The sequence below is a fragment of the Ambystoma mexicanum genome, chromosome 6q, assembly GCF_040938575.1.
Source record: "Ambystoma mexicanum isolate Mex_15411 chromosome 6q, UKY_AmexF1_1, whole genome shotgun sequence".
NCBI lineage: Eukaryota > Metazoa > Chordata > Amphibia > Caudata > Ambystomatidae > Ambystoma > Ambystoma mexicanum.
The window spans coordinates 1,639,969,801-1,639,997,281 of record NC_090937.1 but is presented as its reverse complement, the minus strand read 5'-3'; the positions used below and the strand labels follow the sequence as shown (position 1 = coordinate 1,639,997,281).

General features: G+C 47.4%; 1 protein-coding gene across 2 annotated transcripts in view; it reads right to left on the bottom strand.

Annotated features, from left to right (window-relative positions):
• The window catches only part of IDH3B (isocitrate dehydrogenase (NAD(+)) 3 non-catalytic subunit beta), a 455,202-nt gene that overhangs the window by 342,324 nt on the left and 85,397 nt on the right, over nucleotides 1-27,481 (bottom strand). For both annotated transcript variants that reach the window (XM_069632420.1, XM_069632419.1), the window contains exons 3-4: nucleotides 18,184-18,282; nucleotides 17,719-17,839 (exon numbers count right to left, since the gene is read on the bottom strand). In XM_069632420.1, coding sequence (XP_069488521.1) covers nucleotides 17,719-17,839; nucleotides 18,184-18,282 — 220 coding nt within the window. The remainder of the gene's footprint in view (nucleotides 1-17,718; nucleotides 17,840-18,183; nucleotides 18,283-27,481) is intronic.

The window sequence follows — 27,481 nt, the reverse complement described above, 5'->3', positions numbered from 1 at the left end:
GAATCCCCTGTTATGAGCCAGTCGTCGAGGTAAGGGTAAACTGGGATGGACAACCTGCGCAGGTGGGCCGCTGCCACTGCCAGCACCTTCGTGAATACCCTTGGTGCTGATGCTATGCCGAAGGGTAGCACTTTGAACTGGTAGTGTTTGCCCTCTATCATGAACCTGAGGTATTTTCTGTGCGCTGGCAACATTAAAATATGAAAGTATGCATCTTTCATGTCCAATGTTGTCATGTAATCTCCCTGAGAAAGCAGTGGGATCACTTCCTGTAAGGTTACCATACGAAACTTTTGGGGTTTGATAAACTTGTTCGCTGGGCGCAGATCTAATACAGGGCGCATGGTTAGATCCTTTTTGGGTACAAGGAAGTACACTGAATAAATACCTTCCGTTACCTGAGATAGAGGCACGACCTCTATGGCTCCTTTTTCCAGCAGTTGTTGTACTTCTTGGAGAAGGATGGCAAGATGTTCCGGTGTCATGCGACGTCCCCTCGGGGGTCTGTAGGATGGGGAACTGTTGAATTCGATACAGTATCCGTGGGCTACGGTGGAAAGTACCTAACGGTCTGACGTTATCTCCTCCCATGCAGGAAGAAAGGATGTTATCCGGCCCCCGACCGGTGTTGCATGGGAGGGGACGCGAATCTTCGCGTCACTTGGAGTTGTTGGGGGCTTGGGAGCCTCTGGGGGTGGATCCCCGACCTCTCCCTTTACCCCGGCGTTGGCCTCTTTGGCTGTACTGCCCACTATTGGTCTGGTAATTGGTGGCAGGGTATTGTTGATGCTGACTTTGTTGTTGTTGTTGGCGTTGGCCACGAAAAAAGCGTTTGTTGCCATAGCCGCGTCTGGTAGTGGGCTTAGAGATTTGGTCAAGAGTCTTGATCGTATCGAACTCTTTTTTCGCCATCTCTAGAGCTTCATCCACCGCTTTTCCGAAGAGGTTAGAGTCTTCCACAGGTTTATTTATTAAAGACGCCTGTGTCTCCGGTTTAAACCCTGAGTTGCGCAGCCATACATGGCGTTTTAGGAGTATTCCCTGCACCAGGGAACGTCCCGCTGTTTCTGCCGCGTCCAGAGAGTTTTTTACAATGCTCTGGTTCACCTGGGTTCCTTCGCCAATAGTTGAAAGTAGGCGTGTACGTAAAGGCTCCGGTGCTTCCTCGGCGTCCTTGCGCAGTTTGGCCCACTGCGCGTCTGCATAGCTAGCAAGCAAAGAATTGTTGTTCGCAATTCTTGCTGAGAAGGCAGCCGAGGAAGTTACTCTTTTTGCAAGGGCATATAGCCTTTTGCCCTCCTTGTCAGGGGGTGCCTCACTGGTGGAAAGTGGTACCCCTGCCCTCTTTCTAGTATTAGATACTACTAGGGAATCCGGAATGGAATGTCCCCTAATGTAGAGCGGGTCTGAGGGAGAAGGAGTGAAAAGTTTTTCAATTCTTGGATTGACCCCTCTGATCAATGCGGAGATGGCCAGCGAAGGGATGATTCTTCTCTTCACTGAAGCTAGGAGGGGAATGGTCTGGCTGACCGGGGGTTTCTCTTGAATTACTTTTTCCACAAAGTCTAATTCTGGAGAGAGCTCCCCAGTGTCCAGTTCAAAATGTGCTGCTGCTCTGCGCAACAGTGCATTGAAAGTGGGCTGATCGTCAATTGGAGACGTGTTCCTAACCGGTGAATTGTCAGGAGGATTTAGGTTTAGGACATCAGTGTCGGAATACACTGATGGGGATTGCCAGGGGTGCGAAGGTCCTGCTTCAGTGTCTTCTCGGAAGCCTTCTTCTATAATGTCTGGCCTGTCTTCCAGACATTCCTCCTGGTTCTGTCCTTCTTGATCGTACATGAAATCATCCTCCTCCTCCAAGTATTCTTCCTCCCTAGTGAGGTCGTATACGTTATGGAAGTCTGAGGCTGTGTCCACCTGGGGATCGACTATCCTCGGATTTTTGGCCCTGGGGTCCTCCTGAAGCCCTTCTCTAGTCCTTTTGGGAGTTTGAGAGGTCTGGGTATTCATAAATCTTTCCATCCTCTCCATACAGAGGTGGAGTCTTTCCATGGTTTCATGGGGTACCCCAGAGCGGTCTGGCGGGGGAAAAATAGAGTCATCTAACTGGAAACGGCTCGACCTCTCACAAAGCGTCGAGGAAAGTGTCCCGTCGCCCTCCGAAAAACCTTCAGGTGTGCTGGGTGACCCCCCGACTGAAGGGGGTAGTCCTTGCCTTTCTTTGGGCTTTTTCGGCGTGTCTTTCGACTTATGCGTAGCGCTCGACGTATTATTCGGCGTACGCTTCTGGGCGTCGGCTACAGCGATCCTCGCCAAGCTGTCGGCGACTCGTTTGTCGGCGGAAGCTTGCGTTTTCGACGCTATGGGTGTCGAACGCTCTACGGCGGTATGCGCCTTCTGTTGATGCGCGCCGGCCGATGGTTTGGGGGCGGCGCCCTTATTTGCCGAAAGCCCAGTCGCTGGTCGCGGCTGCGGTTGCGAGAGGGGCTTCGAACCCGAACGGTCCGAGGAGGCCGCCGGTGGAACCTGCGTCTCCTTGGGCGCCGAAGCTCTTTTCGTCTTAGACGAAGAAGAGCCGTGGGTTGTGTGCTTATGTGAGTCTTTGTGTGCGTCAGTGTCGCCGGGGTGTTCATCCCCATAAGCAGGGCGTGAGCCGAGCCCGTCGGGGCCGGGGACAGACGACGAAGCGCACAAGCGCTCCTTAGAGGGGGTTTCGACTTCCGTAGCGGAGGTCGTGTTATCGCGTTCCTCGTCACTGTCGGTGGTAGCAGCGGCGGGTGAACCTTCGGCCTTCGACATCGCGTAGGCCGCCCACCTTTTAACCCTACGGTCTTTTAGAGTTTTAGGCTTAAGAAGCCGACAAGCCGCGCAACCTTCCTCCTTGTGATCGAGGGGCAAGCAGCGGTTACACCGTGAATGCTTGTCCTTCCAAGTAAATTTGCCTTTGCAAAGCGGGCAAAACCTAAAGGGTGTCCTCTCCATAGCTGAGGCAATAAATCGCGATAAGCACCCCAAGGGAAAGGAAGGGGAAAGGGAAAGGCATTCTAGAAAGACCCAGAGATGTCCCACGACCCCACTCTCCCTACTGTATATGGCCTGCGAGGCCAGGCCACGTGTTCGGCAGCGCCGAAGGATTTCCTCCGCTCGACCCTCCGTCGAAGATTCTTTTCGGCGGAGAACAGCTTACAACTGCGTCGAGGGAGGGATTATTAATATTATGAGAAAAAACGACCAAAGGTCGAGGAGTTGCAATGTCTCTCGAGGAGCTCCGCGTGAAGGCGACCAGAAGCTGGGCGGAAAATTTAAGAAGGAAGGTACTGTACTGATGGGGCGGTAATTAGTGGGAATAGAGGGGTCTAGATTTGTTTTTTGAGGAGGGGGGAGGACCCATGATTGCTTCCAAGTTGTTAGGTACGGTGCCTGATGTGAATGACGCATTTATTAGTCTGGTAATAAATGATGCGAGATCACAAGCCACATCCTTTATCAATTGTGCAGGGCATAGATCCCCGTGGCAGTTCGATGGTTTGAGGGTGAGAATGACATTTTCAACCTATTTGGTAGATACTTTGTGGCAGTTAAAATGGGGGTGTGTCCGAGTGGGGGGGAGGAGGAGTCTTTTTAGTGGAACGAGTGCTAGGTTTAGTGGTGGAGAGAAGGGCATTTTTTTTAATGCTTATCTTCGTCTTGAGAGAATAGATTTTATTAGTTAAGGCATTTTGAATGCCCGTGCACCAATTTTTCTCCTTAAGGCAGGAGTCAGGAACTTGGATAGGAGATTCTACTTCTTTGAGAATTGTAAAGAGCTCTCTTGTGTTGGATTTAGCTTGTGATATTCGAGTGCTGTAGGACATTTGTTTGGCCAGGATAATTTATTTTTTATATTGGGAGGCTAGTATGCTCAGGTTTTTCTTATTTTTTTTCTGAGGGATGTGATCTCCAGGTTTTTTGAGAGCGTCGCTTTTCCTGTCTGAGGGCTTTAATATGAGGAGAGAACCAAGAGTTGATATGTTTGAGGTTTGCTCTTTTTCAACTTCATTGGAGGGGTGAGAGCATGATTCTATTATATAGATCTACCATTGTGAATGGATCTGTGTGATCCCGAATGGCATTCAGGGTCGGTACGATCAGTGGGATCAAGTTATCAGGGGTGATGTTCCTTTTGTTTCTGGTCTGGACAGCTGGAGCTATACTATCAGTTTGCACCGTAGTCGCCTCTAATGTGAATGAGATCAAGTAGTGGTCTGTCCAGGGCTGTGGAAGTATAGATGAGATCAGGACTGGGCAATTATTCACAGCTAACCAATCCAGAGTTCTACCTTTGGTATGAGTAGGCTCAGTGATCTTCTGGGTAAATCCCAGTTCCTCAAAGGTGTTATTAATTATAATGGCAGTGGTTTAACAACAAACTACCATGATTTCTCCCGACTGCGAACACCGTTAGCGTTAAATCGCGGAGCCATTTCTTTCAAGATGGCGTCTGAGCCTCCTTTGTTTAAACGCGTCCCGGTCTTCTTTTTTCGCCATTTCATTTTGAAAGGTCCTTCTAGAGTTTGTCTCTGCGCGCCATTCCAAGTTTGGTCCCTTTGTTCATATGCCTTTGGCGGGCTTCAGGCCTGAAGACCGCCTCTGGTGCCCGAGTGTGGTATACACGCATTTCGCCGACCTATTTTTGGTCGTGGTACTTTTCATCGCCGGATTTTACATCGCCAGAAACCCAATTTTTTTTTATTGTGGGTGGTGTTTTGTTGGGGCTGGGGTATTATAATATTAAGGGGGGGTCTGGGGGTGGGACCCCCCCCAGAATAAAAAAAAATAAAAAATAAAAAAAAACAGGGTTTCTGGAAATCACGTAGAACCCTGAGTGTCTGGGGTGGGCAGGAAGTAAGGGAGGTGCCCAAAACTCCCTGTGCTTAGTCTCCTAGGAGACCCAAGTGCACTCTGGCGTGATTGACTGGCTGACTGTCCTGCAACTTGCAGGCCTAGTCAGCTTGTGACCCAACATATGAATCTTTCTTTTATGAACTACTTCTGAGAACTTTGGCAAAGACTTTTCCGTTTAACTTCCAGAACTGCTTTATCCTATACAAGACATTAGCCTATTGACTTTGGCCTAACCTATTGCAATGAATCGACTCCTCTGGGGAACTCAAACTATTTGTACTGTTTAAGATTAACTGTAATATTCGTTTCATTAACTTATGCCTTTTTGCTCCTACTTCAACTGCTCTGAATGCCATTTTGCACCTCCTTCAAAGTAGTTTAAATGCCTCAGAACCGGATATTGTGAAGTACTGAAGTATATTGTTGTGTCAGATAGATTGCCTCCTTCTAGTGAATGTTTTATAACTGACTGTGAAATTAGCAAGTGTTTTACCAAGAAACCTTGATTAAAACAAGTTACTCTCTTACCTGGTAACGTTCTTTCGATGGGATGGTCTGACGATGTATTCCATATCTATGACAGTAATCACCACAGTTGTGCTGCTTCGGAAAATCTTTCGTCGTCTGCGTCCTGCGTCTATGACCTCGACACTCCACCCTCTAGGACCACCTCCGACGGCCGACGTCACTGGATGTTATAAGTAGGGCGCACGACGCCAGTAGCCTCAGTTGTAGTTTTTTCCCAGAACGTGTGGCGCCAGTCTGACCACACAAAGCCTTGCGGAAACGTAAGCTGCAAACGCATAAGAAATTCTGTAGGGGGGAAGGCAGGGAGGGAGGGATATGGAATACGTCGTCAGACCATCCCATCGAAAGAACGTTACCAGGTAAGAGAGTAACTTGTTCTTCGAGGGGATTGGGTCCTCCGACGTATTCCATGTCTATGACAGACTCCCAAAGCAGTACCAATGCAAGGAGGTGGGAAAAGAATTTAGAATACAGAAATTTAGAATGCCCAATCAAATTGCAGAGCAAAGGACCACCTTGCCAAAGGCCAGATCCTGCGCACGGATGGAATCTAGGTAGTAGTGACGTACAAAAGTATGGACCGAAGCCCATGTGGCTGCATCAGATGTTACAAATAGGAACTCCCCTCTGTAGGGCAGTAGAGGCAGCCATACCCCTGGTAGAATGGGCCCGCAAGCCGACCGGTGGGTCCTTACCCGCCAAGCGGTAACATTCAGAAATTGCCAGAATAATCCAGCGAGACTGCTTAGTCACAGCTTGTCCCAAACGCTTTCCAGCGTAACCAATGAAGAGTTGATTGTCCACTCTGACCCGGGACATGCGTGTAATATAAAAGCTTAAAGCTCTCCTAGGATCGAGCCTATGGAGCCTCTCCTCTTCCTTACCAGGATGCGGAGGAGGATAAAATTCCGGAAGAATAACCTTCTGGCCTAAATGAAATTCCGATACCACCTTCAGAAGAAAGGAAGGACGAACTCTAAGGACAACCCTGTCCTTATGAAACACCATGAAGGGTGGCTTAACTGAAAGTGCCTGTAACTCACTCAGCGGAAGTGACTGCAACTAAAAATACAGTTTTAAGGGTTAACAGTCTCAAAGGACAAGAATGCAGAGGTTCAAATGGAGCACCCATTAGAAACTTGAGAACAAGGTTCAGGTCCCAACCGGGCACCTGGAAAGGTCACGGAGGGAACACATTAGTGAGCCCTTTCAAAAACTGAGAAATTAAAGGGATTTTAAAAGAAGAACACTCCTCAGACGAGCACTTAAATATAGACAGCGCCGCCAGGTAACCTTTGATGGTACCAACTTGCAGGCCCCTGTGGGCCAAAGAAAGCATAAAATACAGAACCATAGGAATATCACATGAGAAGGAATCCACATTCTTAACGCTGCACCAGTCGCAGAACTTTCTCCAACGGTACAGGTACTTCGATGCGGGCCTTCTGGCTGAAAGCAACACCTCCATCACGTCTTCAGGGAGGTCCCAATCCTTACACCTCAACCTTTCAGAAACCAAGCGTGAAGGTTGAGGGATCTGACCTCTGGATTGAGAACCTGACCCCCCCCCCCTCCCGTGAGAGCTGATCGTCTCGGTAGGGAAGACGACGTGGAGGGCAGATGGACAAGTCGAGAAGGTCCGGGTACCACGTCCTCCAGGCCCATGCCGGAGCAATGAGGATCATCCGGGAACCGAACCTCCGTAAACTCTGCAGCACTTGCGGAAGGACGGAGACTGGAGGAAACGCGTACAGCAGCGGGAAGGACCACTCCACCACAAACGCGTCTACTAAGGCTCCTCTTGGAGGAAATTCCTGCGAGCAGAACCTTTCGCACTTCCGGTTGACACTGGAGGTGAAGAGATCCACTTGAGGGGTCCCCCAAAGGGTGAAGATCTCCAGAAGAATCTCCTGAGCCAACTCCCACTTGTGAGAGATTGCGCTCTGCCTGCTCAGAGCGTCTGCCGTCTCGTTTTCATCTCCGGCCAGATGAACTGCCGAGATCGAAACTTCCTGGTGGATTGCCCAGAACCAGAGCTGCATTGCATCCCTGCACAGAGGAAGTGACCCTGCCCCCCCCCTTTTTGTTGAGGTAGTGCATGGCCACTGTGTTGTCCGTCAGGATCAGGACATTCTTTCCTCGCACAGTCGGCAGAAAAGCCTTCAGGGCAAGCCTGACGGCCCTCAGCTCCAACAGATTGATATGGAGTCTGGACTCCGACGGAGACCAACGACCGCTGACTGTCAACTTATTGGCATGAGCTCCCCATCCCGTGAGGGATTCGTCCGTCACGATCGTCACCTCCAGCCAGGGTAGCCAAAATGGAGCCCCCTTCATCAGATTGCCTTCGACGGCCCACCACAGAAGGTCCTGGGCGACCGAGGACGGCACCTGAACAGGGTCCGACATCCTGCCGGAGGATTGAGACCACTGGAGCTTGAGTGCCTATTGCAAAGATCTCATCCGCAACCTGGCCTCTGGCACCAGAAGAATGCAGGATGCCAGGAGGCCGAGCAATCTCAAGAACTCGAACTCTGGGAGACTCTGGGCATGCTGAAACTTGCACCATCTGATGAATGTGAAGAGCCCTCACCTGGGGAGGAAAACCCTTCCCCAGGGACGTGTCGAGCACTGCTCCGATGTACTGGAGCCTCTGAGTCGGCGTCAAGTGAAACTTCTTTACGTTGAGGGAGAAGCCCAGCTGGTGGAGGGAGTGGCAGGTGACGGACAGATGATCCAGGACTTGCTCAGGAGAGCGCACCCTGATCAACCAATCGTCCAGGTAGGGGTAGACGTGAATCCCCCCTTTCCTGAGATGCGCTGCCACCACTACCATGTGCTCGGTGAAGACCCCCAGGGCAGAGGTCAATCCGAACGGCAGGACCCGAAACTGAAAGTGCGAGTCGCCAACCGCGAACCTCGGGTACTTCTTGTGCTTTGGATGGATCGGCACATGAAAATAAGCGTCCTTGAGGTTGAGAGACACCGGTTGGTGAAGTTGAAGGGCCTGGAGGACTTGAGAAAGAGTAACCATCTTGAACTTGTCCTTCCTGAGGAGTTTGTTCAAACTGCGCAAGTCCATGATGGGTCTCAATCCCCCGTCTTTCTTGGAAATCAGAAAATAAGGGGAATACCATCCCTTGCTCCTCTCCGCTACAGGCACCAGTTCTATGGCGCCTTTCTCTAGCAGGGGTTGAATTTCCTGTGCAAGGAGCGGATCCAGACTCTTCAAAGAGAGATTCCCTGGTAGATTCTCATGAGGGCTCTGCCGGAAAGGAAGACAGTAGCCGTGGGCTATGATCTCCAGAACCCACACATCTGAAGTAATGGCACGCCACTCTACAAGATGCTGCGCCAGCCTTCCCCCAACCGGCGAACCATGGGACACGGCCTCATGACTGAGCTGAAGCGGCTGCGGCGTTGCCTGAGGGCAAAGAGGCAACTGCCCGAGCGGCCTTGGCACCTCAAGTACCCTGCTTTCCACCTCTGGCACTCCTACGGTAGCCCCTTTAACTGGCAGCTCCTCTCGCTTTACCAAAGGATGAGAAATAACAAAAAGGAACCTCCCCTCCATTGCTGTCCCCCTAGGACGAAAAGTCGGAGGTTGGCGAACTGCAGCACCCAACGACTTTGCTGCAGCTTTGGAGGCCTGCAACCTCTCAAGGCTCTCGTCAGCCTTGCTGCCAGAAAGATGTTCACCGTCAAAGGGCATGTTGAGGAGCCGGGCCTGCACATCAGGAGCAAAGTCCAACTTCCGCAACCATTCAAACCTGCGTATTACGGTGCTCGCTGCCATGGACCGGCTGACGCAATCTGCCATGTCCAAACCCGACTGAACGGCCTCACACATGGCGTCCTTGCCATCCTGGACCATAGCAAGAAAACCATCCCGTTTGTCCCCTTTGGGAATATGTTCAGCCACTAAGGAAACACAGTTCCACAGAGTGTGCGTGAAACGTGACAAGGCACATACGGAGTTGGCCGCCTGAAGAGCCATACCCCCCTGAAGAAAACACTTTCTTCCACCAACCATCAAAACGCTTGTCGTCCCTATCAGGAGGGATGGTAGGATACAACGCCTGCTTTGCTGGGGCCGTAGCCGCCTGAACCACCAAACTCTCCGGAGTGGGGTGCTTGGTCAAGTAGCAGAGGTCGCTACTGGCTGGGCAGTATTTTCGTGGCAAAGACTTGCCCACTGCCGGGAGACTCTCCGGAATGGTCCAAGCCGCCGCCACCCTCCTCTGTAGAGCCATATGGAACGGCAGTACCGGGTCAGTTGGTGGACCTTGGTCGAGGATATCCGTGAGGTCATCCTGAAGAAAATCCCCTGGGGGAGCAGACCAACCCAAGTACTCAGTGACCCTAGACATAAGGCGCCGGTACGAGGAGTCGGCATGGGTGCCAGGTTCAGGCCTACAAAAAACTCCACCTCCGGAGAGGTGTCCAGACCACTGGCATCGTGCAGGGACTGACGCAGGTCCTCAATTTGGCTATGGCCCGAGAGAATCTCATCTGGCACCGTATCAGAAACCATGCCATCATCAGATCCCTCATCCACCTCCGAAATGTACTCAAGATGGCGGAAAGTGGGCACAGAATGTGGAACAAAGCTATGCTTGACCTTGGCCAGAGTCTGTCTAGTGGATTCCACCGTGCCCCGGGGTACCCCTGTCGAAACAGCCTCGAAAGGCGTTGAGTGAATCGGCGTCAAACGCGGCGCCGACTGCATTGACGGCGTCAACACAGGCCTCGAGGGTGGAGCCCCGAGCGTGTCCCTCGACATCCTGGGCGCTGATGGCGTCGATGACTTCCTCGGAGGCGGAGCCTCGAGACAGTCCCTCGACGACCTCGGCGCCACAGGCGGCGACATCTTCCTCGAAGGCATCACAGGCTCACACGGTCTCGAGCGCGTCAAGGACCGGGACCTGGAACGGGCATGACTAGAACGATTCCCCTTGTCCGAGCGGGACCGCTCCTGCGAATCATGCCGACCACCAGAGCCCGAAGGCGTACGAGCAGTGTCTCTCGTCCGATCACGAGCGACCCCACTCGGAGGCGCGGACGAACCAGTGCCCTGCGATTCGAGAATCGTTAGCATTGTCTTACCGAAGGAAGCCCATTCCTCTGGCGTCGCATGCTTGGTGGGATAAGCGACCCGCCGACGGGCGGAGTCATCGGATGAGGACGGGGAAGGTGACCGATGACGGTGCTTCCGGGAGTGCCTCAAAGAGGCAGAGGAGTGGCGGGACCCACTCCGGGACCGAGACCCACTGGACTTCCGACGATGCAGAGAGTCTCCCCTCGAATCGTCCGTCAAAAGCCCTGTGGACCTTGACTTCCGGGGCTTGGACACCTTACCGACCGACAGTTTCTTCTTGCGCTCCCGCAAGGCTTTGGAGGTAAGCAACTGGCAGTCGACACAATCATCCGTGTCATGGGCCTCCCCGAGGCACGCGTTGTGCAAGTCCGTCACCGACATCTTGGACCCGCAGTCCCCGCACTTCTTGAAGCCCAGACGCGGGGTGGAAGAAGAGGCAGACATCTCAAAGGTTTTGTACTGCGCAAACAAACAGGTTCGAAGAACCGAAACAACAGAAACTCCAAAGAGTCGAGGCGCGCCGAGATCTCCAAAGCGAACACGTTCGTGGAAAAAAACGGAACTGAGGCTACGGGCGTCGTGCGTCCTACTTATAACATCCAGTGGCGTTGGCCGTCGGAGGAGGTCCTCGAGGGCGGCGTGTCGACGTTATCGTCGCAGAAAGATTTTTCGAAGCAGCACAGCTGTGGTGATTACTGTCAGATATGGAATACGTCGGAGGACCCAATCCCCTCGAATAAGAGTCTATTTGAATACTTGTAATTATAGACCTCTGTGTAACATCCTTACAGCTCACATTCTCTCTTGAGAGAAGCCTGACTGCTCAGCAGCGCTACCACAAAACTGAGTAGTACAGGCTTATACCAAAGGTTGGTTTTGCTTACACCTGTAGTCCTAGTTGTATGTAATGGTCCCAAAGGGTACTGCACACAAACTTTGCCTAACAATCAAAGGCTGCCATTAAAAATTACAGCTCTTTCAGCTAGCTATGCATTGTTTTTGGTATAATGCTACCCATTGAGGAACACAGGCTGTCTCATGGTGGACATTTGTATCAGTGTTTATGATGAGCCCTATACATTGAGTTTGTAAATGAAATAAATTGAGCGAAATAAAATAAACATACATGGGTAAACCAGCAAGGACAAGTGAATAATTGCAGGAATGCCTAATGTGAGCCACAGTTTAGTACTTTCATCCCCACACACAAAACAACATTAATTGTGGTGGAGTCGATCTACACGATGAGTGGCTGTAGAGAGATCTTGGTTTCTCAGTTGCTCTTAGCCGCCGCATTCCTCTGGCCAAATCTTGGAAATGCTATTAAGGTCCGCAGGTAAACCTATGATGGTATAAAATCAGGGACGTGGCATCAGCCAAAAAGGTGGGGGCCTTGCTTGACAAAAAAATATGATAAACATGTCTCTACTAGGCTCCTTGTACACAAATTTGGTGAAAAATACCCATAACGCTCAGTTAAACCTCAAATAGTATGTAATTCCTCCCTTATATAAGATACTTGCATCAAAGACTCTCGTCAAGAAGAAGTGAACATAGTAAAAGACTGGATATTCGATTGCGTCCCTGTCAACTCAAACATGATCTGCATTTTCTGCCATGTGTTCCTCCTTGCTTGCAACTCCTAGTTTGTTGTATTTGATTTATTGTATGTCTTGTTTATTTGGAAAATTGATAAACAAGACTTTTATAAACAAAGCCTTTTTAAATAAAAGAAAACAACATTAATTGTAGGGATCAATGTGAATGCATTTGCCCTATGGGATAAGGCCCCATGGCTAAGGCTTGAGGATGGGGCTGGAGAGACCGCTAGCTCTGTGATGTAAACTCTGAGGAGTGGTAGATGGTGGAGCCAACATGCACCCAACCACAGAGTAAGACCAGATTAGAACCTCAGGTGGCCCTTGGATAGGGGAAGGGTGCTAATAGGAAGCAGAAGGAGTGGAGAAGGAAAAGTAAAGTAGGGAGAGTGAGGAAAGAAGGCGACAGTGGAGCAGAGGTAAGGGATAGGTCAAAGGAGGAGATGGGGAGAGTGAAGACAAAGTTTAAGAACTAGAAGGGAGGGAAACGGAAAAAGCTCTCGAGCTCTTGAGATTTAAGGAGAGAAGAGGGTAAAACGAAAAGGGAGAACTGCCATGTAAATCTGAAAGTAATTACAGAGGAAGGAGGAAAGGTCAGTGGACAGGTGAGCAAGGAAAAGAACCAGAGGAGTGAAACCAGAAACAGAAGGGAAGGAGATGGGAATGAGAAAACGAGCTTGACTGAGTTGGAAGTCTGGGAAAAGCAGTTGAGCCAGGCCGTGCAACCATCAAGTTGGAAGGAGACATTTTCGGGATTCAGCTTTTCCCGAAGAGCATGATGTCCTACCCCCATCAAGTCAATCCAAGTCACTAGAACTGGTATGAACAACTTTCTGCAATCCACGAAAATCAAGGTAACAACCTGATGGGAACCAGCTAAATCTAGAAAGATAGTTGCTTGAAAAAGAGCTCAGATAGAAGACAGCACCAAATATAGGTTGCAAAAGCAATTGATTCTTTTATTATGATAGATTTGCCCTTGTTGATGACATGTGTTTCAGCGCCCCCTCGAGGAACAGACGCACGCGAGTTAACGATGGATGACACCACCAAAGGAATCAAACCCTAATATTGACGAGCATCAACAATATATAATATGGGGGCAGGCAACAATTAAGATTGCATTATTAATCAGTAACAAGGCCCTGATTTTAAAAAGGCTTAAAGTAAAGCCGAAACATGTGTCATAAACAAGGGCAAATCTATCATAATAAAAGAATCAATTGCTTTTGCAACCTTTATTTGGCGCCGTCTTCTATCTGAGCTCTTTTTCAAGCAACTAACTTTAATAGTGGTTTCTTTTAAACCACAACTCAGTAAGACGCGACTCACAGTACACATTTTTTCTATTAGGTTTTACAACTCAACATTTGTGCTCAACTTATACAGGTCGATTTGTACCATATGTAATGACGTCATATGTAATGATGATCCTTTGGGCCTTCTTAATGTGCTGCTCGTGTAATTTTTGGCAGAGCGCTCTTGAGCAGCGGAGTTCTTTGCTGGCATTTGTATTTTGTACAAGTAAAACCTTGTTATACTTGCAACCTCTCCCTTGACCTTATTCCCTAGAGGTTTGTATTTACTCTGGAGTGTGTGTATAGAGTGGTCTAAGCCTTCAATAGTCAGTGGTGAGGGATCATGGGAGTCGTAGTCCAAATCATCTAGAGATGCAGGTTGCAGACCCCTGCCCTAAGGGGAAAGGTCAATTGAACTCAATTTGTATGTGTCACTTTAAGATAAGTTCACTTACTCTGCATATATGAATGGGTGGCAGCTTTTGATTTTCGCTACGGGGTCAGAAATTACCGCACTGAGTGACCCAAGGGAGCTGTAACCATCCAGGTAACACGCACACACCCATCATCACTGCTATAATGTGTTTGCCAAATCAGTCACCTGACACAAATATAACCAGATGGTTCATGTGGTTCATATGCAGGAACAACCATTTTAACATAAACGGGTTCATAATATCTTGAGCCGAGAGATATTACCCGACTTATGCAAGCAGTGAAAAATGTAAGACTATGTCTGTGTTTACACTGGAAAAGGAAAGAGGGACAAACAGGAAAACGATGACAAACACAGATGCTGGAAATGTTTGAAAACACAGGAAAAACACCCCAGAGTAAAAATAAAAATAACCCCCTATAAACAGGAATGCCTAGGTATATTCCAAACCTAGGTGGATAGCTTTTGTGTCAGTGGTGGCATCACAAATGGGGCAAGCCTATAGGCAGCAGTTTTGAATCCTGACAATGCCGACAGCACTTAATCCCTGCAAGGTCAATACATCGAGTACCATTAAATTGGGCAATAATAATAGCTATTGTTACAGTGCTTAGGAGCAGGAGAAGGGGCTATACATCATTAGTACCCGGCCAGAGTCAAGCAGAATGCAACACGCATTCTGATTGGCTCTTGCCCGGTTGTTACCCGGCCGTGAATCCTTCGGGATTCCAGCTGCCTTGTCCTCGGCGGGGGGAGTGGCAGCCCCTCAGCCACTGAGGAGGCTTGAAGGCGGGCCATCCCTGCTCTGAGCCTCCCCACAGCTCAGAGGCTGCCTTCGCCCCCTGCCGGGGACTCGGGTAAGGCTTTTCTTTTTTTTTTCCTTTCCTCCCTCCTCCCTGCCCTCCCCACCCCATTTCCCTTATTGCTCCTTCGTCCCCGGTGGAGACTTACTTGTTTTATAACAATGCAGATTCTGCTCTTGTGTGTATGCTCCTCACGACTATTGCAGAGTGCAAATTATCATGCCAACAATCACTATTTGAGATTTAGTTTTACAGCTGGGCAAGTAGTACATTTTCAGATGTCAGCAGGGCAGCAAGATAACTTTAAATGCTCAGCTTTCCATGCTTCGTTATTGGCAGTGGTTTTTACTCCACACAATGCAAACGATGCTGAAATGGCAGCTATAAAGAACAGCAAACTATATGAAAAAGGTGCATACTAGGTGAGAGGGGTCAGTAATGCGAAGCAGACAACTGCTTGTGAATATGTCAAAATATGTCATTTTATAAATATTTGACAACAAAGCCTTGTTTGCCTTACTCTACTGGGAAGGTCCCTGCCTAGTCTAGAGGCTAAGAGAACATTCTCTAGCATGGGAAAATGGCTCTCACACTAAACAACAAACATACAAATATATGGCAACACAATATAAAAAACAATATCAACACTATGTCAGAATTACCTTTTTCTGTCCTGGGTAAGGTCGCTTCCCCAGGATTAAAAAACAACTCAAAATGTTCATAAAAAAGGAAAGAAAGTTTTTGATCCAGCTCTTGGTAGTTCAAGTCCAAAGTAACAGTTCATTAAACAAAGTTCCACTGGTAACAATTCTTTGTTCTTGGATGAAAGGTCCACTTCCAACTTTCAGAAAAGAAATATCGACAATCATATTCCTGGTCAAGAATTTTTGTCTATTCTTCCGGGCCCAGATTTCTGCTCAAACTTGAGGAGAACTATCACCGGTTCCGGAAGCACCTCAAGACCTTCCTCTTTGCTTCTGCCTTTGCACCCCCTCTCCCCTGCCGATTTGGTCTCTCTTGGCACCGTGCACCTGGTCACCCTCTGTACTCCGGGCCCAGGTTCCTGCTCATCTTGCCACCCTCCCGCACTGTCCCTGGGCCACACCTTGCAAGTCTAGACACAATAAGGGTGTTGAGTTCTACTCTTCGAGGTTGGCAAGAAGAGAAATGATCATTTTCATAAAATGGAGTCGAAAATGTGCCCTGAATGAGAGAACTGATCTGGGGAACAAAGGCAGGTGGGAGTAAAAATGATAGCAAGGCTTTCTGTAGAGGTGCACCCATCCTAGGCGACCAGAGGAAGGAAAGGTGTGAGGGTAATATCGACTCCAAAGAAATGGATCTTGTGTTTGGAAGGAGGTAGGCAAATGTTTGTTATGGATCATCCCTTCTTGTGAGTGACACAGCATCAGATATGCAAGCGTGCAGTGTGGAGGGAGTCGAGGTGGGAGCGCAGCAGGGTATCAGCAGCAGAGAGCTGGAGTGTAGAGGCACATGGTTTAAGCAGGTCAGATCTAGGTCACATATAGACACTTATCAGCCAGGGCGAGAGGGAAGCATCTTGGAGTACACCACCAGGAAAATTGGGCACAATCACTGGTAAAGTTGCCCAATTAGCCTATGGAAATATGACAATGAAAGATTCAATCCATCGGAGAGCACCGCCTTATCGGCCCAGGGAGTAACACAGGCCTTTGTCTCCTTTACTCTCTGGGTAATGGAGGTGGTCCGCAGTGTTGAATGCAAAGGACTGGTTAAGCAACATAAGCACATCATGCAGATTATTTGAGTGAATTTAGAAGGTCTTTGATATAAAGCATGGAGTATTCAGTGCTTCTGAATGGTCTAAACGTAGACTAGTGGTCATTGAAGAGATTATCTTCAGAGGAGGTGTGCAGTTGGGAGGGAACATTTTGTTTTCAAGAATTTTGCCAAAGAAATGAATATTGGAGATAAGGCATTTGATGGAGGGTTTTTGCAAGGGTCCACGTTGAGCTTTTAGGGGATAGTTTGAGTTGAGAGGGCAGGATGACCGAGTTAAATGATAGATTCAACAAGAGAGCACTGCAGGTTGACCATTCAGTCAATCGGTTGTGCATGAAATATCGCACACCATCATCCTTGTAGGACAATGAACGGGTCTGACTTGTGAATCAGTTGGTGGAAATGTAGTTACTAGGCTAAAATGACGTTAGAGTCCCTACAGTATGCTGTCAGACCCTGCTCAGTGCGGGGAAGAGGGGACAGCAGAGGGATGGCACCGAACAGCCCAGGATCGAAATTAAGATTTCATGAGCACGGGCTAAAACTTGCTCCTGGCTATCGGGCATCACCTGATAGGCAGGTGCTATCCTAAGAGAACCAGGAGCTAGTAAGTGTGCCACAAATCATGCTTTTATACGAGATGCAAACTTAAACAAGTTCTCCATTATATTCACTGTGTGATGCTTTAAATGTCTTCTAGATGCCTCTAATGCTTCTTTATATACATTCGCAAATACAGAAATGTAATGTAACATAGGTATGTTTCTATGGCACCAATTGGCAGGAGGAGCCAACGGTAGCTCCTGGGAGCCGTTGGTGTCAAGCTAACCAGGCTCTCCAGGGATAGAAGCAGGAGCTAAAAAGCTCCCAGCAATTTCAAAGCCTATTATACCCTTGAATGATGCCGTGCAGCCCTCCTCATTATGTAGTAAAGGTGGTGTGTCCGTCAATGTGGCTAGACATCACCAGAGACTTTATTTGGCCCCCTCAATGGAGCAGTAGCTGTAGCACACCCTTTATCTAAGGTAGCCAGCTGGAACAAAAAGCCCATATAGCTGAGACAGGCCAGTTTGCTGCCAATATGCTACCTTCAATTGGCCGTCTGATGAAGCACTGCCTATAGCCACACGAGGAACCGCCTGTACCCTGTTCTTATGCAGTTGCTGATGGACTGGAGCATAAGGCAGCTCCAGATAATTCTTGCAATGCACCAAGGACAATCTTGTAAACTACATATCAGACTTCCCTATAGGAAAATATGTCAAACTGTGTGTTCAGGTCGAGCAAGCACCTCTGGCTCCAATACCTTTAATTGCCACACGGTTCAACTTCATGGATTCCAGAACCTCTTCCAGCCTCTCCTCTGATGCCATGTTCTGAACTTCACTCAGATGAAACTCATCAAACACAACTGGAACATCAGCAGCCTGCAAGAGATCCACACAGGGGGTCACGACATGCAAGACTAGCCACTGCTTCCATGTCAAAAGACGCATGTTAATCTTTAGACAACAGAGTGAAATGGTTCAGACCATTGATAGCATACACTGATAAAATTAAGTAAAATGTTCAGGTCAGCCAGTAATTCTAACAAAGAAATATCAGTGCTCCTGGTTAGTTAGAATAAACAACATTGCAAGAGGACTAGAAGGTCTGAATGAATATCTTTTGCTGGTTATCGTCTAGCTAGGTAATACTGAAGCATCCATAGCGAATCACTTTCCAGGCCTACATTAAACCATCAATGTGTGAAAGATTGTAAACAACGTACCTTGAAAACATCTTTGACAGACTGCATGAGCTCAGGACCCACTCCATCCCCAGGAATCATAGTAACATGAAACGCCCCTTCAGGTTTAAACCCCTCCATCTGTCAAGAACAAAAGTCCTGCATTAGAGACCATCTCACAAAATCCTACTAGCGGCCACAAGGGGAATGTAGCCGAAGGCATGTGACAGAGGTTTGGGGTGCACTTCTCTTTTTGAGTTGTGAACAAGCCTGCTATGTATATGGTTTTCCCCCCTTCTATAATTGACCAGCAGGCACAAACACGATGGATTGAGGGTTGGCCGGAGCAATGGCAGAGGTCAGTTTTGCACTGCAGCATGCTGGAATGCAACAAAACTGCCAGTCTATTTGAACACCAAAACTATTGCAACGTGGATAAAACAGTACTTTATATACTAAAACAAACAGAACAGAGGAAGAGGAAGCCATGGGGTGCTGCCTTGCTGTATCCTACAATTGCACTATCCGGTGGAACCTCCGTAAACATTACTTTTGTTGTCACTCTGAGGCCTAATGCCATCAGAGTATCCTTCTCTCATGTATGTAACTTATTCTGAGTATATTCAAATCTGTGTATTCCGGCTAAGTTTACAGCCATTGAAGTTTGCCCTGGCTGATTTTAGGCCAGAATTTTTTGTGGGCGAAAATGTAGCCTTCATTGCATATGTGCTGTGACCAAATTCAAATTTTTTCTGCTGCGGTCAACCATTGCAGAGCCGCCACTTCCCTTTCATTTTGTGCAAAGAGAGAGGTCAGCATGCCTCCCAGTTCCATCACCTCTTTTCCTTATTTTTGACCAGTCACCACGTTCTCTTGCTCTCGTTCCTTAGTGTCTTCTCCCCTTGCTCTCTTTCTGTCTTTTGGTCACCTTCCGGGCCAGCAGGAAATCACTCCTAATCGTCTCCTTTTGTACACTTAAAGTTTCTCACATTCTCTCTTACACACCATCTTACCTTTTTGATGGCTGCTCTGCCATTCGGCATGCACTGTGATGTTTGGCGAGCTGGTTGTTTGCTAAATAAAGTGGTGTTAAGTTTGAAGCTTGGTCAGATTGTTTGGGAGAGCCGAGTTGTATGCAACAGGATCACGTATATTCCTGTATAAGCTGTGCCTCCTTGTGTGTTTGGTTCAAGGATGTTCCTCATCTCAGGTTTTAAATGACTCCCAATACGCCTGTGCTCTTTATGGACAGTTGTTAACTATCCAGAACATGATGGGGAGAAATGGTCTTCATTCTGAACCAGTGGCAGCAGTGGGATTCAAAAACCGAGTTGGGGGTCAAAGTAAGACAAAGAGAATTACTTTGCATCCCACAATTTTTGGGTGGTTACTATGACCATAGCAGACTATGCATTGAGGGATTGCCAATAGCTGGTGGGTGCATGCCTTATAGCTGGTGGGTTGCAGCTAGTCATTACGAACTGCAAAAGAAGGTAAACAAGTCCCTGTTCCGGCAAATGAGTACAAATAGGACTGAAAGATCCTGCAGCTGGCAGTGGTAATGTGTGTGCTGGGAAGGTGGCTCCCTGCCAGAAGGAAAGTGATCACTAGCATGAGGGTAATGCAGAGGCACACAACAGCGCGGAGGATGATGGCCCAAACCAGCGCCATAAAAAGCATGGTGGTTTTGGGCCACCTTTAATTCTTCCGGTCCAACATTGGTGTTGAGCTTTGACCACCAGCATAGAAACAGTTGGAAAGAGGACTACATTGACAGGAGTAAATCTGACAAATATTGCCCTGTGAGTTATGAGAACGCAGACCTGGCCCAGGATGGTCTTCAAATGTGGGTGCCCATGAAGAAGAAATCCATGGCAGCCAGGAATGGTTCTCCTACCGTGTAGCTATCCAGCATCTGGACTTTCAACCAAGACCCACAAAAGCGCCCGACTCAGCAGGTTGCAATACCAGAGCCTGCACAGAAGCAACAGGTAGGTGATCTGTTGCTATCACCACATGCAGCAATGGGAAGAGGCAGGTGGAATCATCACATCTGCTTGAGGTCCAGCAGCAATGTCTTGAAAGAGAATACTGGTGCCAGATCCTGCTACGGTGTGTCTGGATACCACTCGCGGGGGCTGTCAGGGCACTTGGAGAGCAGGCAATTAAAGCCATGAATGCACATGTGATAAGGATGGACAACAGGAACCCAACATCCCCTTCTTGGACATGTTTGAAGGGGTGTGAGAATCAACAAGGGCTCTGGCAGACACTCCTGAACCTCCTAACATGCAAACTCAAGTTAACTCAGCAGCACCCAACCAGCGACAAACAAAGGAGGGCTCTGTTGCTGCATTCTGAACACCTTGCACACCAGGTTCTGTAATCTGTAATGCTCAAGCTGTGACTTCTACAAATATCTGCAATGGAAACAAAAATCTTTGCTTGACGCATGGTTGGTGGGAGAGGGGGTGGTGTGTATGGAGGGAATAAAGGAGGTGGATCTCCTGGGACAGTTCGCAAGGATCTGGATTGAGTCCACTCAGTTTACTAGATGCTGGTCCACTATGTTGGAGGTCACTGTGAAGGCAGATTCTTGAGAGAGAAACCGAGTGGCTGTCCCTTTGGTAGATGGTGCGATTACCGGTAGGGGGTAGATTGCACTGAACCCACTTCATCTCTTAGAGCCAGGACTCCAGAAAGCAGCAACTCACTCCTAAGCAGCATCAACGGTGACAAAGCAAACCAGGTACCATCCCAGGGTCTCATTGCCAAACTATAACTAAGGAAGTGGCTTCTCCCAATCGTGGTTCAGGTGTTTCCCTGAGGTGGGGCCCGGGATGCCATGAGTGTAGAGTGATAAGCCACTACTTAAGGGATTGTCTCAAGTGGGTCTTTGAGCAACAGTGTAGACTTCAGAACAGACTGCGAGGATGTCCCCTGCAGCAAAAACTGCTATTTCATTGGTAGCTGCTTTGGGATGACCGGAAGATTTGTGGAATAGATGTTGCAGGAATTAGTCAACAGCTCTGTATTACTACTGCAGCAGCTTGACCATCACCAAGAGCACATGTGCTCTGGCTGAGATCATTATACTTTGGCGATCACTTTAAGAAACATAGTAAGTAGCTGACGAGGGATAGCCCAAAAAATGCATTAACACAAGAGTAAAGTTTAAAGATCGAGAACTAAAACATATTTGTCAGAATGGCTCGTTGTAACTATTTCTCATTTTAGGACATGGCCACATCGTTGCTTGCGCGCCCTCTAAATTTATTAAATAATCAATGTTTATTTTGGTTTCTAAATGTTTATTCCCCAACATACTGGATTCTTGTTCATTAGTGAATAGAGATTCAATACTAGGTTGCTTTCTGACATAGCGATTAGAGAAACCATTAGAGATAACTTACTAATTACATAAATGACAATAAAAACTCAGTAGAGGATGTTTTTGTTTTTTTGGAGGCACTAAAGGCCACCATTAGAAGGAAGATAATTAGCCTTTCCTCTCATATTAAAAAGATTCAAGCCTGTGAATTAGACGATTTACTAAGTGCCCTAAGGGAAGCAGGAAATAACTACTGTGAAAACCATTTAGATGATCAAAGGGAGCGAGTACACCAAGCCATGCAGCGATTAGATGGTAGGTTGATTGAGAAATTTGAGAGAGTATTGTTTTATGTTAAGCAATTGTATTGGGAGTATAGCAAGAAAGCAGGGTCGTTATTGGCCAACAGGCTTAAAAAGTTAGAGGAGAGTAAGAATATTATGTCAATTGTCACGGATGATAATGCGACATTGACAAAAAATGAGGATATCATGGAAGCATTCAGGGCCTTTTATGAGGAGCTGTATAGGTCTGAGGAATCGGGCACAGAAGCTGGAACATTGGTGTTTATGCCAGGAATGAATCCGCCAATATTGCAGGACAATGGGCCTCATTACGAGTCGGGCGGTCCGGAAATAACAGTGGCGGTAAACCCGCCGCCACTGTTATTTCCGGACCGCCTGTTCTCGAGTCCTGCAGGCGGGAGGTGGCATTCCCGCCAGGTCTGACCTGGCAGGTTTAACACGGCCCGCCTGCAGGCGGACGTGGGAACACTGGTACCATCACGAGATGGTACCAATGTTTCCACTTCCCCATTCCCATTGAGTCCTATAGGACGCAATGGGAATGGGGATGGGGATTTACCGAATTCCGCCTCCGGAATTCCCAGGACACCAGGGTCGTAATGCCCTGGTAATTCCGGGAGTTACAGAGGCGGAATGGTAATACGAGTCCAGCGGTAACCGAGCTGTAAAAACCAGCTGGTTGCCGCCGGACTCGTAATGAGGCCCAATGAAATTGAATCCTTAGATGCAGAGCCTACAGTAGACCTATTAAGAGCAATTAAGAATAACCCCAAGAATAAATGTCCTAGGCCTGACGTGTTCCGATTGAGTTTTACTGTAAATTGAGTGACCTACTATGCCCTATGTTACTAGACACCTATTTACCAATCATAGAGCCGGGTCTCCTAACGGAGTCCATGCAATTGGCTTTAATCAATTTAATCCCTAAACCAGGAAGAAATGGGACCAAATGTGCAAATAATAGGCCCATTTCTCTGATTAATGTGGATGTTAAGCTCTTGGCAAAAATGAATGCGAGAAGACCGTTTTTATTATTACCTTGAATTATTAATCAAAATCAGACTGGATTTATGCAGGGCCCTTAAAGCTGTAACAGGTGAGAGGTTGTAGATGCCATTCATTTTAATAAGGGTATGCACAATCCCCTAATGGTGGTGAGTGGGGACGGAGAGAAAGCTTTTGATCGTGTACATTTGGCTTATTTAAGGTTTATATTGGAATATCTTCTCTTTGGCCCAGTCTTTATGTGGTTCTTTCATGCACTGTACAGTAGGGCAACGTCTCAGATCTTCATGAATGGGGTTACCTCTACTGTCTTTAACATACAACGTAGAACCAATCAGGAATGCCCTCTATCTCCCATTTTGTTTAATATATTTATAGAACCTTTAGTGGCAGGAATTAGATTAAATGATAACATTCAGGGTATTAAATGTGGCGCTTGTGTGTCTAAAGTGTTACTATATGCAGATGATCTCTCCTATTCCTTTCAAATAGAGCGCTCATTTCAGAATGTATTGTTGCTATTTCATCGATGTGGTAACATATCGAATTTCAAAATTAATATGTCCCAGACGGAAATGTTTGCAATTACCCCACTGTGTAACACAAGTTGTGTTCCGGGAAATTATTTCTGCTGGGCTAGAGATGGATTTGTAAACGTGGGCATTCATGTATCAAAGGTTGCCACCCATATGTTGGAGGATAACATCTGTATCTAACTTGGGGACATGATTTCAGACTTTAAAAGATGGTCTAGAATCAACCGTACAATATGGGGGAAAATTGGCACGATTAAGATGAGCGCGCTTCCTAAGATCTTACACCTCTTTCGCTATCTTTATTGGGGGAAATTAAGAAGGTATTCAGAGACTTTTTGTGGGGATTGGAGCTCACCCGAAAATGTCAATTTCAATTATTTTGCGCTCAGTAGAGGAAGGAGACTTTGGTTTTCCGGATGTCAGGAAATATCACACTGCTTTCTCCTTGCGGAACCTACATCACTGGATTAGTGAGGATTCCGAGTCCACCCTGATGCGAGTATATATGGAAAAGGAGTCGGTGTCACTTATTCCCTTGGATTGTCTTCTTACAATGGATTATCGACTCCGTCTTGACAAAACGTTTCCTACAGTACCGCATATGATTTCTGAATGAAAATATGCGAATTGCATAACTAAGTCAGAAAACTGGCTATCTTTGGAGTCATAGCTGGAAGAATCCAGCCATTACAGTTGACAATAAAATGCTGAATTGGCGCACTTGGCAGCATGCAGGTTTGGAAGCTGAAACAGGTCCTAGACAAGAGCGCATTATTGGAGTTTGGCTTCGTGAAATCTAAATATAAATCACGTATTTCTGGAAAATCAAAGTATATTAAGCTACAAGGAATTTTGACATTAATTACCTCTCCATTAAATGCCAAGATCCATGACCCTCATGGCCTATAAGTCATGTTGCAAAACTGCCTTCTCTGCATCTATGGTTTACTGGCTACTCTCTGTAACTTTAACCTCTAAAGTGCCCTTGGAACAGCCAGAGCGGAAAATCTGAGAGCCTGAAATGAATGAGCAGTTATCTGATTCCGACTGGTCGACTGTAAAAGCCGGAAGAAATTCAAACTGCACCTGGATTTACACTATTGACAGCGGCGCAGAGTGGCTGGAGTGTGGTCTGCAGTATCTCTACAGTGTTTATTTGGCATGTGGGAGGAACTGCTGACAGAGTGCTTCCTGACTCTCTTTAAAAAGATAATTGGCGTTTTGGGGGCGGCTCGACAGTGGTCTGCAGTGGTCCACGGTGCAGCCGTGGGGGTTGTATGGGAGCGAGGGGTCCTCGAGCCCCCTCGTGTCGTACGCTCCTCAGTACAAGGCTTGGACCACGTGCCTCCGGTAGTGGGATTGCCCCGTGCCCTTATGTAAGGTTAACCACAGTTGACTGCTATATAGATGGGACTACTGAGCAGGACACGGGGCATCCATCTTTTGTGCCCCCATTCGACTCCATCTTGGGTAAACAGGCCTCACTGCGATAGTACAGCAATGCTCAGCTCCCCTTCCACCGCAGCCGCCAAGGACAGAGACACACACACAAGGCGCGCAGGCAGCTGGCTGGCCGCCACCCTTGCACTCCCCCTGCAAAGGAAAGCTCTGCGCTTCCATTCTCACGCAGAAGCCGGAGAAAGTTGCAACAAACAATATGATACAGTTTTCTTCCTCTGAGATCACTGCTCGCCTGAGAACCAGCATGTGAACCAGAATGACCTAAGCACTTTCTGCTCGATTCATTCCCATAAACGCGCCAGCCACCCATCCCCATTAAGAACAATTTATTGCCATCTTGACCCTGCGCTCCCTGCAAGGTATTTTCTTTCAAGTGCCAGACCCTTGCCTGTGCTGCGAAACCCACCCAACACACCCACTACTAACCTTAAGCATCTTATCACAATATATGTTTTTACTTATACTAATAGGTCTAAAAACTTAGCAGATATGTGAAACTCAGCTTGATTCTTTTAAATGCACAGTAAGGTCAAGGCCTCCAATTAAAGCCACAAATGACCCAATTGTACTGACAATAATTGTTGTGTAACTTGTGTAGAAATAGTAGCATAAAATGTTTTAGATAATTTGTTATTTAGTGTTTTTCGAATACAACATATTAGCTTAGGTAGTGACCACAGTGACCGGACCCTGACCTGCATGGAGCACAAGATATTTGACGTCCGTCATCTCGTCAGCCACTCAGCCAACCAGAAGGAAGAGATACCACCCACACCTACAGCACCACACCACCTGGCCAATCGGGTCCATTTAGCATTTTTTGTTAGAGTTACTTTAATTAATATATATATACTAGCACTGATGTAAATGTTGGTGGGAGTTTTTTGGGTTATTTCCTAGCTGGAGAAATAAACCATCCTTTGAACTCTTGCAGCCAGGTCTCAGTGCCTCCTTCCCCGACAGGGGTGGTTATTTTATTTTCTCTCACACGTAGTAAGCCGGGGAAAGGCACCTACAGGGGCAACGGGCAAGAGAAGGTACCGAAGACTGGCTTCAACATTCATGAGTAGATGCTGATCATTGAAAAAGTGGGTACCTATTTTCATACGTTTGACTGTCCTCGTAATTGAAAATGGATGGTGTAAGTAATAAGTGAAAGATTACTAAACTACTACCTCCCCGCTCATATCCTCTGCGAAGTATAATGAATCGATATATATGGCAGTGGATAAAAGAAGCCAAACGCTCCATAAAGTATGGCAGACTAAAGCCTTAAGGGTACTGCTCCTGGTTGTCCCCGAAACCTCTACGAAAGCCTCTAGCCCGCGGACAAGTGGGGAGGAGGGGGTAAGTCTGAACACAGGAGAGGTATATACTGGAGACTTTGATAATGGACAATCCTGACTTACAACAAAATTGAGAGACTGGCAGCCTAAAGCCAATTTACATACAGCGGCAGGAATGGCAAAATATTACAAACCTTTTGCCTGTTCTCGCTATGTCTCAGACAACAGGAACTACATTGATGACTTCACCTACTTTATTCAGTGAAATAGACAACAGTAAATTACTGAATATGTGCCTGTATTTGCGGCGTCATTGGCAGGCCTCCAGCCTGCGGAGGTGGTTTCGGCATCCTTGCCTCCCGCAAATCTGTCAGGGACTCCTGATTTAGAGCGCATCGAAGATAAACTAACCACCAGCTCAGACATGTTGGGTAGTACTACGCAGGAAAATGAGAGATTAAAAGAGTCAGACTTTGTCCCAACGACGAACACTATGTCAGTGACCATGGATGCTATTTTTGGTCTTTGTTCTACCCTGGCCAATGAACAAAGCCATTAAAAGTATTTTGGCAAGGGTAGTGGATGTTATTTTACCCCGTAGTGTGCAGGTGTGGAGCAGAGAGGCATTGTGAAAAAGGAAGGCAGAATGGGAGGAGGAGGACATGCTTAACGATTCAAGCATGTTAAATCCATGTGTATAGTGGACAGTAATTAAACGCAGGGATCATGTATGGAAGAGTAAATGGAGTCTGTAACTGTGATTGTACTTCTACAATCTGCTCTGGTCAAGCAACCCTGCAAACATAGGAAAAGGAAAAATAAGGTAATGGTGCAGGCAGTTACAAAAAAAAAAATAATCCAATAAAAACAGCCACTAAGGAACGAGGGGGCACTTGCAGTGACATTAATTAGCCCGAAAATAATAACCCTGGTCAATGAGGATGGAGTTAATACAATGAGAAAAAGCCATAATTCCAAGCACTGGAAATGGCTACAGTATCCAGAAGTGGATACAGTTGGCCAGATTGAGATTAAGGGTATTGAAAAGTCACAAATGACTCTAATAGGACTACAGATATGCTGCAGGATGAGGTGGATCTAGGGGTGCAGTGTGGTAAACCTACTGCATGGGATACATCTTGGGCAGTTGCAGGGACGGCTGACGTGGAGGTGTAAGAAAAAAGAATTAGATGATCAGCACTTACACGAGAATACACAGGCACAACAAGAATATACAGGCACAGGGTGTCCGAGTAAAGATACCAGGCATTCTGAAACTCTTCCCCAAGATACTGGCGCATTTTCGCACTATCCAGATTGAGGAAATTGCACCCACATAGTAATCCCCCTATTTGAATAGAGGTAATGTGATACTGCTTTTTCAACAATTTAGGGAGCTACATATTATGACAACAC